This window comes from Pezoporus occidentalis, unplaced genomic scaffold (genome assembly GCF_034315485.1).
Source record: "Pezoporus occidentalis ecotype Australia unplaced genomic scaffold, CSIRO_AGI_Poc_V1 ctg45, whole genome shotgun sequence".
Classification (NCBI taxonomy): domain Eukaryota; kingdom Metazoa; phylum Chordata; class Aves; order Psittaciformes; family Psittacidae; genus Pezoporus; species Pezoporus occidentalis.
In genome coordinates this window covers 4937027-4952232 of record NW_026915780.1, presented here as the reverse complement: position 1 = coordinate 4952232, position 15206 = coordinate 4937027, and the positions used below count along the sequence as shown (strand labels likewise).

General features: G+C 43.2%; 1 protein-coding gene across 1 annotated transcript; it reads left to right on the top strand.

Moving 5' to 3' along the window:
* Positions 1 to 5443: 5443 nt before the first annotated feature.
* LOC134172183 (deleted in malignant brain tumors 1 protein-like) lies at positions 5444 to 14886 on the top strand. The gene is made up of 14 exons (XM_062635080.1): positions 5444 to 5909; positions 6112 to 6159; positions 6343 to 6654; positions 6915 to 6962; positions 7145 to 7456; positions 7717 to 7764; positions 7856 to 8257; positions 8518 to 8565; positions 9050 to 9158; positions 9464 to 9672; positions 10693 to 10865; positions 11260 to 11654; positions 13544 to 13815; positions 14484 to 14886. Exons 1-14 carry the CDS (start codon positions 5444 to 5446, stop codon positions 14654 to 14656), a joined length of 3015 nt encoding a protein of 1004 aa, XP_062491064.1. The 3' UTR covers positions 14657 to 14886.
* The last annotated feature ends 320 nt before the right edge of the window (positions 14887 to 15206 follow it).

Genomic DNA, 15206 nt, shown 5'->3' with positions numbered 1-15206 from the left:
TGTCTTCTTTTCCTGCAGAAACGCAAGCAGATAAATTGGCACCTTCCCCTGATACAAAGCAGAGCTATGGTGTTGCCTAAAAAGAGTTATACTGGCTTCATTTGACTCTTATCTATTGGCAAAGAAAAAAGGCAAAAAACCAAAACCCACCATGACCAAAACCCCAGAACTAAACATGGAACTTTAAAGTTGTTTTCCAGAATTGCTTTTGGCTGACAGGGAAGTGCTAGGCTAGGCTATAACAATAATTATGCCATCACAGTAATGGTATAATAAGGATTCATATGAAATTTAGAGACATTCTTGGCTTAGGCAGTAAGTAATAGGCAGAAGCTGTTATGCAGGGCTGATGTCTGATCTGGACCAGCAATAAGATCTTCCTGGGTTTTTCCAGAACCCAGGCATGTGGTATTCCTATGTTCTGGCAGGAGACCCACATATATGGGTGACATATTGCTTGGAAAAATTCTTTATTACAGCTGATGCTTTTCAAGAAAGCAAAATTGTGAGTTCAAATCCAGAGCCACTTTGAGGAATCAACAGATACATCACACAAGGAGCATTGTCTTCCTGATTTCGTAATTGCATCATTTAGATTGGAAATCAGCCATAATTGAAAATAGCTCAAATAGCTCATAGCAAGAGGAACCTCCCTAAAGAACTAGTCACAAAATCTTCAGACGTTGTGTATGAGGATCCATATGAAATCAGAAGAGTAATCTTTCTCTTTCAGCTGTGTAGGATCATATAGTTATTTTTAGCTATATAAAGCATTCTCCATTGAAACATTTCATTATTCCATGCAATTTTTATGCAAAAAAAAATCATCTCTATATCTGAAAATAGGAAGTGATAGAAAACAGGGCTTAAAAGAAGGTTTAGGAAAGTACAACAGGAGCACTTGCATTCAAATATTTTGCTGGCTAGCACTGACTGCAGTAGGAACAGAAAGCACTACAGGGCAGTTTCAAGAGTGCTAGCCTTGCCTGAAGGATAAATACATCACACTGAGATTTACCAAAGTACCTTTCAGGTGGGCTCCATTACTGGCTATCACACATTTTGTGATGTGATCACAACTGTCCTATGAAAAGGAAGGACCCTTGTTTTTTATTTGCATCTGAAAAAGTGGGAAACAAACTCATGTTTGGTGCAGAGCAAGACCTGGCCATCTGGGTTCCCCACAACCAGGGCTGTATTTTCCACCAGCAAATTCAAGGCATCCATCTTGAGAGGAGGAAGCTGATGATTCCCATATCCTGGGCTGCATCAAAAGGAGCGTGACCAGCAGGTCGAAGGAGGTGATCCTGCCCCTCTACTCTGCTCTCAAGAGACCTCACCTGGAGTATTGTGTGCAGTTCTGGTGTCCTCAACATAAAAAGGACATGGAACTGTTGGAACAAGTCCAGAGGAGGCCACGAGGATGATCAGGGGCTGGAGCACCTCCTGTATGAAGACAGGCTGAGAAAGTTGGGGCTGTTCAGCCTGGAGAAGAGAAGGCTGCGTGGAGACCTCAGAGCAGCCTTCCAGTATCTGAAGGGGGGCTATAGGGATGCTGGGGAGGGACTCTTCATTAGGGACTGTAGTGATAGGACAAGGGGTAACGGGTTAAAACAGGGGAAGTTTAGATTGGATATAAGGAGGAAGTTCTTTCCTGTGAGGGTGGAAGATCATCAAGTTCCAACCCCCCTGCCATGGGCAGGGACACCTCACATTAAACCATGGCACCCAAGGCTCTGTCCAACCTGGCCTTGAACACAGCAACAGATGGAGCATTCAAAACCTCCCTGGGCAACCCATTCCAGTGCCTCACCACCCTCACAGGAAAGAATTTCTTCCTTATATCCAATCTGAACTTCCCCTGTTTCAGTTTTAACCCATTACCCCTTGTCCTGTCACTACAGTTCCTAATGAAGAGTCCCTCCCCAGCATCCTTATTGGCCCCCTTCAGATGCTTGAAGGCTGCTCTGAGGTCTCCACACAGCCTTCTCTTCCCCAGGCTGAACAGCCCCAACTTCCTCAGCCTGTCTTCATACAGGAGGTGCTCCAGTCCCCTGAGCATCCTCGTGGCCTCCTCTGGACTTGTTCCAACAGTTCCATGTCCTTTTTATGTTGAGGACACCAGGACTTGTGTATTACGGTAAGACAAAACCAATCCCATGTATCCTACCTATCTCAGTGATATGTAGTCAAGAACTGAGGCTTTTGTTTCCATGTATTACTGAAGTGAGAATTGCAATGGATTGTTGATATGCTATCAGAAGCACAGCCTCATACATCAGCTTATTTGCAGGTTTTTATGGCACTGTATTTTATAGCAAACTTCCTGCTGCTCTGGTGTCAGTATGTGTAATAGAGAGTATTTTGTACAGAGGCCATTTGCATTTTGGCAGCTGCAAATAAAAGGTGCCTGTTATCAAACCTGAAGACATGTGTTTTCATGTAAGTTAAAGAATATTTACTGTAAATGTCAGAAATGCACCAGTAAGCTCTAATCGGTTAAGCCTGCCCAGAATTGAAAGCCAAGTTTGTGTTAAAGATCCACACTAGGAGATTAAATTGTTGTAGATAAATTTAACTACAGTGCATTTAGTCCTCCTTTTTCTTGAATCTCCTTGACATCATCCCTAGATTTTCTATTCACCGTGTCATAGACCAACTAAGGCTGGATGACCCGCTTCCTTGTTCAACGCAGGGTCAGAGAAAACAGGTTGCTCAGGAGTGTGTGCAGCTGGGTTTGAATATCTTGAAGAATGGAGGAATCTATAACCTCGCTGGGGACCAATTCACTGCATGACCACCCTCACGGTGACATTCCTTTTTGTTATGTTTAAATAGAATTTACTGCATTTCAATTCATGCTTGTTGCTTCTTGTCCTGCCATGAAGCACCACTGAGAGGAGTCTGGCTCTGTCTTTACTCCAATCCATCAGGTTTTTGTACACATTGATGAGATGCCCCTGAACCATCTCTTCTGTGGGCCTCTAATCTTATGAGAGATGCTCCAGTTCCCTAATCATCTTAATGGCTAGGCTTACTTCAGTATGTGCATGTCTCTCTCGTACTGGGGAGCCTAGAACTGGAACCTGCAACCCAAGTGTGTCTCACCAGTGCTGAGTATAGGGGGAGGGTCACCACTCTAGACCTGCTGGCAGCGCTTATCCAAATGCAACACCAGGATGCCACTGGATTATGGTCAGTTTGTTCCCCAGGAGCCCCAGTCCTTTTTCTCCAAAACTGCTTTCCAACTGCTTACACTTGGTCTGTACAATGGTCTTATTTTTCAAGAATTTAGAAGGCAGGATTATGATCCTGTAGCCCCTTTCCAATAACCGTGTGTGATCGCTCCACAGAGCACATGCTATTGTTTTTGCTTTTGTTAGGAACAGTCAAGCTGTGAATAGCAATGTTCAGGCTTACATTTCTTTATTAACACATGAATACAATCAGTTGTATTTACCATTGTCCTCCAGTTTGTTTGCTCTTCTCAACGGCTGTTTTGAAAGCTTCTGATTCTGGACTCTGGCCTTTTGTCTTTCCTTCCTCTATCCTAGCTCTGTGAACTTTTGCAGAAAGAGGACTCTATTCCTTCTGTCTCTAGACCCAAGCTATGTTTTTCTATAGGAGGAAAATTGAAATATATGAGCAGAAATCATGAGTTATGTCAGCTATTGTGATTTGGTTACCATCTGTATCACAGCCAAAATTAAAAAATAGGTACAGCCTGGAAGAAGTGTAATGAGTAGAGTATTAAACCAACAATTGGCCTGTTTGTAGCTGGCCTGTATTTCTCTTCATCAGATGAGGAGAAACAGTAGATGTGAAATATAGTGACTCCCAGCAAACAGACGAGAAGGACAGGATTATGGGCTTTTGTACCCTAAGTGATCTATATCTCCATTAAGACCTCTCATAGGCCAAACAAGGAAAACAGTTCAAGAGGAATTTTGATTTTACTTCAACCCATACTCCTTTCCCTTTTTATAAACTTTGTGATTCAAAGGATTGAAAGAAGCCTTTTTGGCAAATTCAGCTAAGGAACATAGAAGAAGATTAAGGGAAGACACTGGTAAAGCAGAACATGATGAGGTCCACTTAAGGTAGGTTACAAATAGCTGGTGTTAATTTACTTCTGATAGCTGACATAGTCCCACTTATGATGTGCAGTTCATGTACAAGCAGCAAGGAAACCAGCCTGTAATTTCAAGTGGAAACTATAAGAAATATAGACACTTATGAGACTGGAGCTCTCTGCTGAGAGATGTATCAAAAAGCCTGCTATGAATTTGCTCTCTCACCTTATGTTACAATCTGCTTAAGTAAGTCATTAGCTAGAAGCAGTAAATGAATAAAATTGGGATGGTGGGGGCAAAGAAACATATTGATTCACTAGTCTGGTTTCAAAGGTAACACTGGGCCTGCACTTACCGTTAAGATAATTTCTAATATGGGCAGTAGGACAAAATTTCCAGGAAACTGAAACTTTGGCATTCCTATATAATCATTCTGTAATGATCAGTCATAAAAATATTGCATAAGGAATCAGACATACCTGAACCAGACTGACCTTGGGACCCTCCCCTTTTCACAAGTGCAGAGTATAAATTCTGATGCTCTGCTTTATTGGCATCTCTTGACAAGATGGACATCACCAAGATCTTGCTTTGGTTATTCCTCTTTAATTCAGCACTCCTGGATGCCATCTCAGGTAAACCACTTATAATCTTTAAAGAACATTCTTCTGAAACAGGTAGTTAAAAAAGGGATTTCTTATGCCTCTACACTGGTTCCATACACGGAATTCACATGCTAGTCTAATGAACTTTGTGCAAAGATTAGAAGCAAACCAGACTGAAATTAGGTAGCATCATGTTCTCTTACTAAAGATATGACCCAATTGATATCATAATTAACTATTATCCATGTTGAAGTAAATTTAGTACAATGAAATAAATACTGTTCCTGTTTGCAGTAGCGTCTTGTAGCACAGTATAAACTAAATTAGAAAAAATACTACCATGAAAATACTACTGAAATACTTTGTTCCTCTACATGTGTGGCTTTTAGTATGGGATTAAGAGGGAATATAATTTCTTCGACTGCAATTCCAAAATTGACTCTGTGTTGGAGACATCTTCAAAGATTGTATTTCTCTTCCTTCCACCATGGATGACCAGCCTTTTAAGACACACAAGATGTGCACTGCTCGTTTGATGACCTGGCACCACCATTCCCGGTGCTGGAAGAATCCATGGCCTTCATCCATCTGCATGGCACCCTCACATGCTTCTTTCTCTTTTTCCCCTACAGGTGCCACAGCCTCCACCACAGAGAGCTTCATAACATCCGTTCCTCCAGGTAGGTCTCCATTTCCCATGGTTTTCCTGGCCACATCTTCTGGAGTGCCAGTCAGTGGCTCAGAGGCTGGACTTGGACCTTCTCCATGGGAGAGCAGGGTGAAGAAAAGGCACAGCCTCAGCAAGCAGAGGATGGCATTCCTAGAGCTTTTCCCACGTTTTCCCTGTCTCCTCCTTTCCCAGGTGCCTCCCTGAGCTTGGTGAATGGTAGAAACCAGTGTGAGGGGCGTGTAGAAATTTCACACCCTGGGGGCCGGGGCACAGTCTGCGATGACAGCTGGGACCTGAAGGATGCCGAGGTTGTGTGCAGGCAGCTGGGATGTGGCTTTGCTGTTGCTGCAACGTCCAATGCCTACTTTGGACAAGGCACAGGCAGCATCTACCTGGACGATGTGCGCTGCACCGGGAACGAGTCCTCCCTCTTCCAGTGCAGCCACAATGGCTGGGGTGTCCACAACTGTGTCCACAGTGAAGATGCTGGTGTTGTCTGCTCAGGTATCATTGCTTTTCCTTTGCAAACTTCAGGAGACTTTCAAAAAAGGGTTCTTGTGGGCCACAATTAGCTTTTTTGCGGGGCATATTCCAAGAGTCTGACTTTGTTGCTTCCGCCATGGGCGACCAGGCTCCTGAGACACACAAGATGTGCACTGCACGTCTGATGGGCTGGCACCAACATCCCAGTGATGGAAGAATCCTTGGCCTTCATCCTTCTGCATGGCATCCTCACATGCTTCTTTCTCTTTTTCTCCTACAGATGCCACAGCCTCCACCACAGAGAGCTTCATAACATCCGTTCCTCCAGGTAGGTCTCCATTTCCCATGGTTTTCCTGGCCACATCTTCTGGAGTGCCAGTCAGTGGCTCAGAGGCTGGACTTGGATCTTCTCCATGGGAGAGCAGAGAGAAGAAAAGGCACAGCCTCAACAAGCAGAGGATGGCATTCCTAGAGCTTTTCCCACATTTTCCCTGTCTCCCTCCTTTCCCAGGTGCCTCCCTGAGCTTGGTGAACGGTAGAAACCAGTGTGAGGGGCGTGTAGAAATTTCACACCCTGGGGGCCGGGGCACAGTCTGCGATGACAGCTGGGACCTGAAGGATGCCGAGGTTGTGTGCAGGCAGCTGGGATGTGGCTTTGCTGTTGCTGCAACGTCCAATGCCTACTTTGGACAAGGCACAGGCAGCATCTACCTGGACGATGTGCGCTGCACCGGGAACGAGTCCTCCCTCTTCCAGTGCAGCCACAATGGCTGGGGTGTCCACAACTGTGGCCACAGTGAAGATGCTGGTGTTGTCTGCTCAGGTATCATTGCTTTTCCTTTGCAAATTTCAGGAGACTTTCAAAAAGGGTTCTTGTGGGCCACAATTGACTCTGTGTTGGCGACATCTTCAAAAGATTGCTTTTTTGTTGCTTCCACCATGGACAACCAGTCTCCCAAGACACACAAGATGTGCACTGGAAATGTCATGGGCTGGCACCAACATCCCAGTGATGGAAGAATCCTTGGCCTTTATCCTTCTGCATGGCACCCTCACATGCTTCTTTCTCTTTTTCTCCTACAGATGCCACAGCCTCCACCACAGAGAGCTTCATAACATCCGTTCCTCCAGGTAGGTCTCCATTTCCCATGGTTTTCCTGGCCACATCTTCTGGAGTGCCAGTCAGTGGCTCAGAGGTTGCACTTAGATTTTCTCCATGGGAGAGCAGAGAGAAGAAAAGGCACAGCCTCAACAAGCAGAGGATGGCATTCCTAGAGTTTTCCCCACATTTTCCCTGTCTTCTCCTTTCCCAGGTGCCTCCCTGAGCTTGGTGAATGGTAGAAACCAGTGTGAGGGGCGTGTAGAAATTTCACACCCTGGGGGCCGGGGCACAGTCTGCGATGACAGCTGGGACCTGAAGGATGCCGAGGTTGTGTGCAGGCAGCTGGGATGTGGCTTTGCTGTTGCTGCAACGTCCAATGCCTACTTTGGACAAGGCACAGGCAGTATCTACCTGGACAATGTGCGCTGCACCGGGAACGAGTCCTCCCTCTTCCAGTGCAGCCACAATGGCTGGGGTGTCCACAACTGTGTCCACAGTGAAGATGCTGGTGTTGTCTGCTCAGGTATCATTGCTTTTCCTTTGCAAATTTCAGGAGACTTTCAAAAAGGGTTCTTGTGGGCCACAATTGACTCTGTGTTGGCGACATCTTCAAAAGATTGCTTTTTTGTTGCTTCCACCATGGACAACCAGTCTCCCAAGACACACAAGATGTGCACTGGAAATGTCATGGGCTGGCACCAACATCCCAGTGATGGAAGAATCCTTGGCCTTCATCCTTCTGCATGGCATCCTCACATGCTTCTTTCTCTTTTTCTCCTACAGATGCCACAGCCTCCACCACAGAGAGCTTCATAACATCCGTTCCTCCAGGTAGGTCTCCATTTCTCATGGTTTTCCTGGCCACTTCTTCTGGGTGCCAGTCAGTGGCTCAGAGGCTGGACTTGGATCTTCTCCATGGGAGAGCAGAGACAAGAAAAGGCACAGCCTCAGCAAGCAGAGGATGGCATTCCTAGAGGTTTTCACACGTTTTCCCTGTCTCCTCCTTTCCCAGGTGCCTCCCTGAGCCTGGTGAACGGTAGAAACCAGTGTGAGGGGCGTGTAGAAATTTCACACCCTGGGGGCCGGGGCACAGTCTGCGATGACAGCTGGGACCTGAAGGATGCCGAGGTTGTGTGCAGGCAGCTGGGATGTGGCTTTGCTGTTGCTGCAACATCCAATGCCTACTTTGGACAAGGCACAGGCAGTATCTACCTGGACGATGTGCGCTGCACCGGGAACGAGTCCTCCCTCTTCCAGTGCAGCCACAATGGCTGGGGTGTCCACAACTGTGTCCACAGTGAAGATGCTGGTGTTGTCTGCTCAGGTATCATTGCTTTTCTTTCCTAAATACCAAGACACTTTCAAAAACGATTTCTTGTTTGCCACAATTGACTCTGTTGAAGACGTAGTCAAAGAGTGTGTTGTTTGTTGTCCGCACAGTGGATGACCAGCCTGTCAAGGTCACAGGCTCTCCACATTCCATCTGATGGGCTGGCAGCATCATCCCCAGTGCTGGAAGAAGCCATGCCCTTGCCCCTTTTTCCACAGTGTTCTCATCTGCTTCTTTCTTTTCCTTCTCTGCAGATGCCACAAATATTACCAGTGTTCCCACTCCACCTGTGACTACTCCAGGTTCGTGTTCTATTTTCATTTATATGGTGCATTACTGTTGAGATGTATTATTTGCAAGATTAGATGTTGGAGTCATATCATTTGCACATTGTAATGCTTTTGGGAAAAGCCATTTTGGGTGCTGTTTAAATCCTACATGCATCTCCCCTATGTCTGTCTGATTATTTTCCTGGTGATGGATTTCAGACTGTTGATTTTGGGGGAGAAATATTTTTCTTCACTATTTTTTTTTTTGTTATTTGGCTCAGCACCACTTGTTTCCTTTCATACCCACTTATGTCTTAATCTTACCAGCAAAATGGAATCGGAGAGTCAGAGATCTCTGAAGAGATCATTCCACTTGTAGCCTGAGTCAGCATAGCACCATTTTTCAGTTCTCTCTCTAGAGATATATACTCTTGGAGCTGTGGCTGGATATATAGAATATATGTTCATTTTATTATAAATCAATCTAAATATGTAACTTTTTTTTTTTTTTTTCCAGCTAAAAAATATATTTGTGGTGGCTTACATTATCCAGATAATGCAGATTGTTTGTGGCAAATACAAGTAGAGAATAATTTCCGCATTACACTCACATTTAGAAACATTCAGTAAGTAAACTGCTTCTTGCTTGAGCAATAAATGGGTCTCAAACCTCAACTGCAACCACAGTTATAATCATAGAATAGTTAGGGTTGGAAAGGACTCTAAGATCATCTAGTTCCAGCCCAAATTCCCAGGCACATATCCCATGAATATAATTTGCACAGCAATTGTGTGAATGAAGTATTTTCGTTTATTATTTGTTATTTTTTATTATTTAATTTATTTTTTCGCATTTAGTTTATTATTTGTCAGCACTTGAAACCTGTGGGTTTTAAATGTATTTTATTATACATTCATGTTTCTTCCTCAGGTTGCAAGGTGGATGCCAGAATGACTATATTGAGATTTATGATGGGCCACCCAACACTTCTCCTCTGCTTGGAAGAATTTGTTCTAATTATGGTCTTACGTACACATCATCGTCCAACTTCATGGCTGTCAGATTTCACAGTGACTCCAGGTATTCCGGTAGAGGGTTTCATGCTGAGTATCGGTCCATTCCAACAGACCATGCCACCAGTAAGTTTCCATTCTGCTGGTAATATTTCTTTGCTTAGAAGCTTTTATACCCTAATTTTATTTGCTAAATAAGTATTAATGTTGTTGCACATAGGTGACATTCCTACTTGAATTTCAAAATTATCGCCATCAGAGAATAATATTTTTTCCATTTAAAAAACATTTTAAGCATCAAATTCATTGCCTTGAGATGTTTTCTACAACTGTCAGTCTAAAATCATATTTCTTCTTATCACAACATTATTCATATATTTTTTTTCCTACCTTTGTGGGCAGATTTTCATGGAATCATAGAAATATTGCTTAGAAAGGACCTTTGGAGGCTTCCTAGTCCATGTATTCAAAGCAGAGCTGCTCCCTGTCATCAGATATCTCTACTAATGGCCAGACTCTCCCCCACATCACTGTTTTTCACGCCATGTACTCAGTAACTGTCATGATGACCTAAAGGTCCTTTCTGACCCTAACTTTTCTATGATTCTATGATCCCCTTACTTATGCAGTGTTTCTGTAAGCCATTGTGTACTTTTGGCTCTACACCTTCCATAGTAGCTTTTGGATTATTGTTCAGAAAAAAAATCCCACTTTTTAGCATTTTTATGTATACAGGTGATACAGACTCAAGGGCTCAGCAAAAGCCTATTGTAAGCTACATATTTTGGTCAGGTTAGTAACTGACAGTTTGCTGAAGTTTGTCAGAGGCTCCTGCTTATTCATGTCTAAGACGTAAAAATAAGTGGTTTGGCTTATGAATTCTCTCCCCTAAATGGTAGGCTATTGCATTTGTTGAAGCTGTAACAGGCATTGGAACAGGCTGCCCAGGGAAGTGGTAGAATCACCATCCAAAAACTGTGTAGACAAGGCCCTTAGTGACATGGTTTGGTGGTGGCCTTGGCAGTCCTGGGGCAACGATTGGACTAGATGATCATAAAGGTCTTTTCCAACCTAGCTGATTCTATGGTTCCATGCAAATATTGTCAAGTACCTGAAAAAAATTGTAATTCATATTTTCTTCTCTAGCTCTTGTATGCTTGTCAACATACATGCGCGCAGCAGTGGACAGGCGTTATCTCCAGTCACAGGGCTATTCAGTGTGGAACATCAGCTTGTCTGACCCTTATTGTAGACCAACATTTACATCAACTGAGGTTATATTCCACATTCCATACAATGGCTGTGGTACACGTAGACAGGTAGGTGTCAACATATTTTGTTGTTCTCCAGGTTTGGGCTTGGGAATTTAATAGACATTTGCAAAACTGTAATGAATTGCAAATGGTGTTGAAGCCCACAGGCATTCAAAACACAGAGAAGAATTGTGCTTCTGGAGGCTAAGATTTCTTAAACATTCCTACTTATCCTTCCCAGTGCTTAGGCAGTTCCTGTATCTATTTCAGAGTGATGGTCTAGAGAACAAAGTATAGGAGAGAGTTAAGTGAACAAACCCACCCATGCTGCTTGGGGTTTCTGAGTATGACACGTTCTCTCTGACTAATATTAGGACCTGGTACAATGCAGAACTTCACAGTGCACACTGCGAACATGACTACATGCAATGATTTTGTACTCGTTTAATGTGTTGAACAGGGCAACAACGAAACGATCACCTACTCCAATGTGATAAGAGTGCCTGCTTTCGGTTACATCATCAAGAGGCAAAGTGACCTTTACTTGAGTGTCAACTGCAAAATGCTCCGGAACACCTGGGTACAAGCAATGTACATTGCCAATGACACCATTAATGTCAATGAAAGTCTGTCCCAGTATGGCAGATACAGCATGAACCTGACATTCTACAATTCCTCATCTTTCTTGTGGCCAGTGCATGACTTCCCATACTACGTTGACCTGAATCAGAATTTGTTCCTTCAAGCTTCCCTTCACAGCTCTGACCCAAATCTGGCGGTGTTTGTGGACACATGTGTAGCATCACCTGATCCTGACAACTTTAGAACACTGGCTTATGAATTGATCAGAAGTGGGTAAGGACTTTCTAGAATGACTTAAGTATTTGCAGGCATAGTTCTGAAAGAGCTTCATTTATGAAAGAGGTGACTGAGGGCCAGTGTATGTTGGTTGCAATTCTCAATACAAACATACTTCTAAGAAAGACCTTTTGGGAAAGCCTGAAGAAAATATAACAAAAAAATGCCATTCAGAAGTTGCAGTCAAGCACTGAGCACACTCAAGGAGGCAGCATAGAAACTGAGGTCTGAATGTGTTTCTGAAATAGATACATGAATTGTTGGGATGTCAGTGGTTCTATGTTTCCATACAGCAGAATTAGGATTTCACAGCATCATAGTTAGAATGCAAAACAGTCCGTTCAAAGAGAAGAGAAATTCCTTAGCCTTCCTTTGCTACTCTAGAAACCTAAAACATTTTGCTTAATTTGTGCCTTCTGATTTGAAATGGAAAAGTTGTAGATTCTTGTAAAGGATGCAAAACCGACAAGGAGCTAAAAGCATAAAGGTGTGGCTCTCAGTGTCCCGTTTTGTTCCAGGAATGAAAAACTCATGGTAGCTTATTTGTCTTCTGTGCTTGGTGGGATTGTAATTTCTCTGTCTCCTGGGAGGGTGTTCACACCAGTAACCTTAGCAGTGTGGTAACCTACTGATAAACTGTAAGTCAGGCTTATGACAGGCTAATGAAAGGACACAGTGCCTCCTGCCTGTTGAATGAATGTCCTCCCTTTTACACTTGAAATGAATCTTAGGAAGGTTTTGTCCTCTTGTTGGGTTTTCTTTTTATTTTAACTATAAAAACACATATCAGCAAGTTGGACACAGAAGGATTGCCTACCTTTGTGAGCAGGACACTCACCAGGGAGATGGAGCAAATAGAGTCTGATAATTTTCCTGATAATTTTATTCATGTGACATGGAACTGTGCCAAAAGCAAACGTATTTCATAGAACCATAGAATGGTTTCGGTTGGATGGGAGGTTAAAGCTCATCCAGTTCCAACCCCCTGCCACAGGCAGGGACACCTTCCACTAGACCAGGTTGCTCCAAGCCTCATCCAACTGAGCCTTGAACACTAAGTCACTAACATTATAAAGATCAGGTGTGTTGGGATACCACTGCAGTATAAAAGAAATTAAGAATGAGAAGACTTAAAACTCTTGGTGTGCTCATTAGGGAAATGAGCGTGAATACAAATAAAGACAACTTTAAAATATTCTGGGGTAAAAATTGTGGGTGAATTATGGTGATCTTTTAAAATTAAACCGGAATGACCAGGATCCAGGTCAGGTAACTTCTAAGGCTAGAAATTGTCAGGAAGTGAAACTCGTTGGCAGGAAAGTTAACCGAGAAGCTTGCCCTGTGAAACGTCTGGAGACCTCAGTGAGGAGTCCAGATTCCTCAAGGAAGGTACTCTACATACACTGAAAGACTGAAGAGCATGCTTATTTTCCAGAATAAAATGTATATTGGAATTAGTTTTGTCCTTCTAGAACAGAAAGGGGCCCTTCCTCTTTCTGCACCAAGCTGCAGGGGCCTCCTTGCAGTAAGTGGGTAATCCTGTTTGCAAATGCAACCCAGCTCCTCACCTGAAACACAGAAACCAGCAGAACCACTAGTTATTTTTCAGCTATTCTTGGTTTAGCTATTTTTCACCTATTCTTGTTTACACAAACTTTGTTGAGCTATGAAACCCCTGTATCGCATGCATTACTGTGGTAGAAATCACTGCCACTCTTACGTTCGTGTCTTAATTGTTCTTGTTGCTAAAACCACTTTTTATCATTTTGAGTTCTCTTACACTTCCACCTTCTATTTTTATATTTAAGCTCAGAAATACCGCACAGAGATAGTGTAATATTGATTTTTTTCACAATAGCTAATCTGTTCATTTTATGTCTTCCTAGGTGCGTCAAGGATCCTACCTACTCTTCTTACTATTCACCATACAGCAGTGTTGCTCGGTTTGCCTTTAATGCCTTTTCATTTGTTAATCGATACCAATCAGTTTACCTGCAGTGTGATCTGGTGGTGTGCAGGGCCTATGACTACTCTTCCCGCTGCTATCAAGGTTGTGTTAATAGATCCAAGAGGGATGCAGGCTCTTCCCAGGAAAAAATGAGTGTTGTTATTGGACCTGTCCAGCTTCGGGAAGCTCATGCTGAGAACAGGAATGCTGGTAAGTTTAAATAACTTAGATAATGTAAGACTCTGTGTATTACTGTATGTTTGTGTGTCAGACATGAAATCCAGCTCTCAAATATGCCTTTGCTGGTTTATCCACCACTCTGCTCTAATTCTTCCGTGGAATTTTTTATTACTTTTTAAATACAATTGCTTTGTAAAGTTTACAACTGCTTCCTTTCTATCACAGTTTAGATCCATCATTTATTCTGCACATGTCAAATGGCAATTTATTCAGTTCTGTGGGAAGAGGGATGAGATGCAACTCATCTCCCTGCAGGATTATATTACTTTTTCAAAGCTGCCTGTGCCTGACTGGCATGTCACGTTTATTAGCAACCAATCCATAGGTCCCCTTGGAAATCGTGTTCCCCAGTGTCCTGTAGCTGCTGTTTCCACTATAAGAAAGCAGCATCTTATGGTCTTAGAGTATAATCATTACAAACTTAGTTGCTCTTTAACTTTTTGCTATAATCTTTACTTGTTTGGCGTGGGCACAGAATCATTGGTGACACAACGTACAATAAACCAACTTGGCTTCTGGTAATCTGGCAAAATCCAGATTGCAACATTTTGGTTCAAACTCTCTTTGCCTAACTACCTTTGAGATTAACCAGCTCAGGAAAACAAATGTAAACCTCTTTCTTTCCCTTTTATGCACAGAGCTGGCATCTGACATCAAGGTGGAAGGGGAGTCTCAGGACCCAGTGACCGCTGCCAGCTCTCACGTTCCTCTGGCTGTGGCTATTGTGGTGTTGGCTGCTGCTGTTCTCACAGTGGGGGGATTTCTTTTGAAGCGTAAGCTGCAGGAACCCATCCCGTACCAGATAATGTGAGAGGCACGCCAAGACCTTCCAAGGTGGAAGACCACATTCAGCAGCCATCTGCCTCACTGTTTGGTTTTGCAATCTGTGCAGAGGGTAACTCTCACTTGACTATTCCACCCAGATTTTGTTTGAAGGATCTGTATCAAGATTCAGATTGAAAATCTGTATCAAGAGAACACCAAGTCTTACCATGAGCTGAACCTATAAAGGAGCCTGGCTTTAAATAAAGTACAAATACACTTCAGGTCTTAAGACAGGTTGATTCTTCCATCCCAGCATCCGAATAAGGTACCATTTTCAACACTGGACATTTCAGAGCATCTCAGTTGAGCTCCTGTATGAGTGTCTGTCTGAGAAGACTGATGTAAGTGACTTGAGAATGAAGAACTGACTTATTTTGCCTTGCTGATACGCAGATAAAACCCCTGTGTAGCACCATAAAATACTCTGGAAAGCAGTCTGAGACAAATGTTTCTTTGCAGTAACGATACCTTAACAATGAACCATGCTCCTGTGCAGCATTCCTTATTTAGGGGGTGTGGTTCTTCACAATTACTTA

What these genes read in the sequence shown, in the direction of transcription:
- LOC134172183 (XM_062635080.1), top strand. Translation starts at nt 5,444, where the DNA reads ATGGGAGAGCAGGGTGAAGAAAAGGCACAGCCTCAGCAAGCAGAGGAT. An exon ending in TGCTGGTGTTGTCTGCTCAG is followed by an intron (nt 6,655 to 6,914) that starts GTATCATTGCTT and finishes TTTCTCCTACAG; the next exon opens with ATGCCACAGCCTCCACCACA. An exon ending in GCTGTGGTACACGTAGACAG is followed by an intron (nt 10,866 to 11,259) that starts GTAGGTGTCAAC and finishes TGTGTTGAACAG; the next exon opens with GGCAACAACGAAACGATCAC.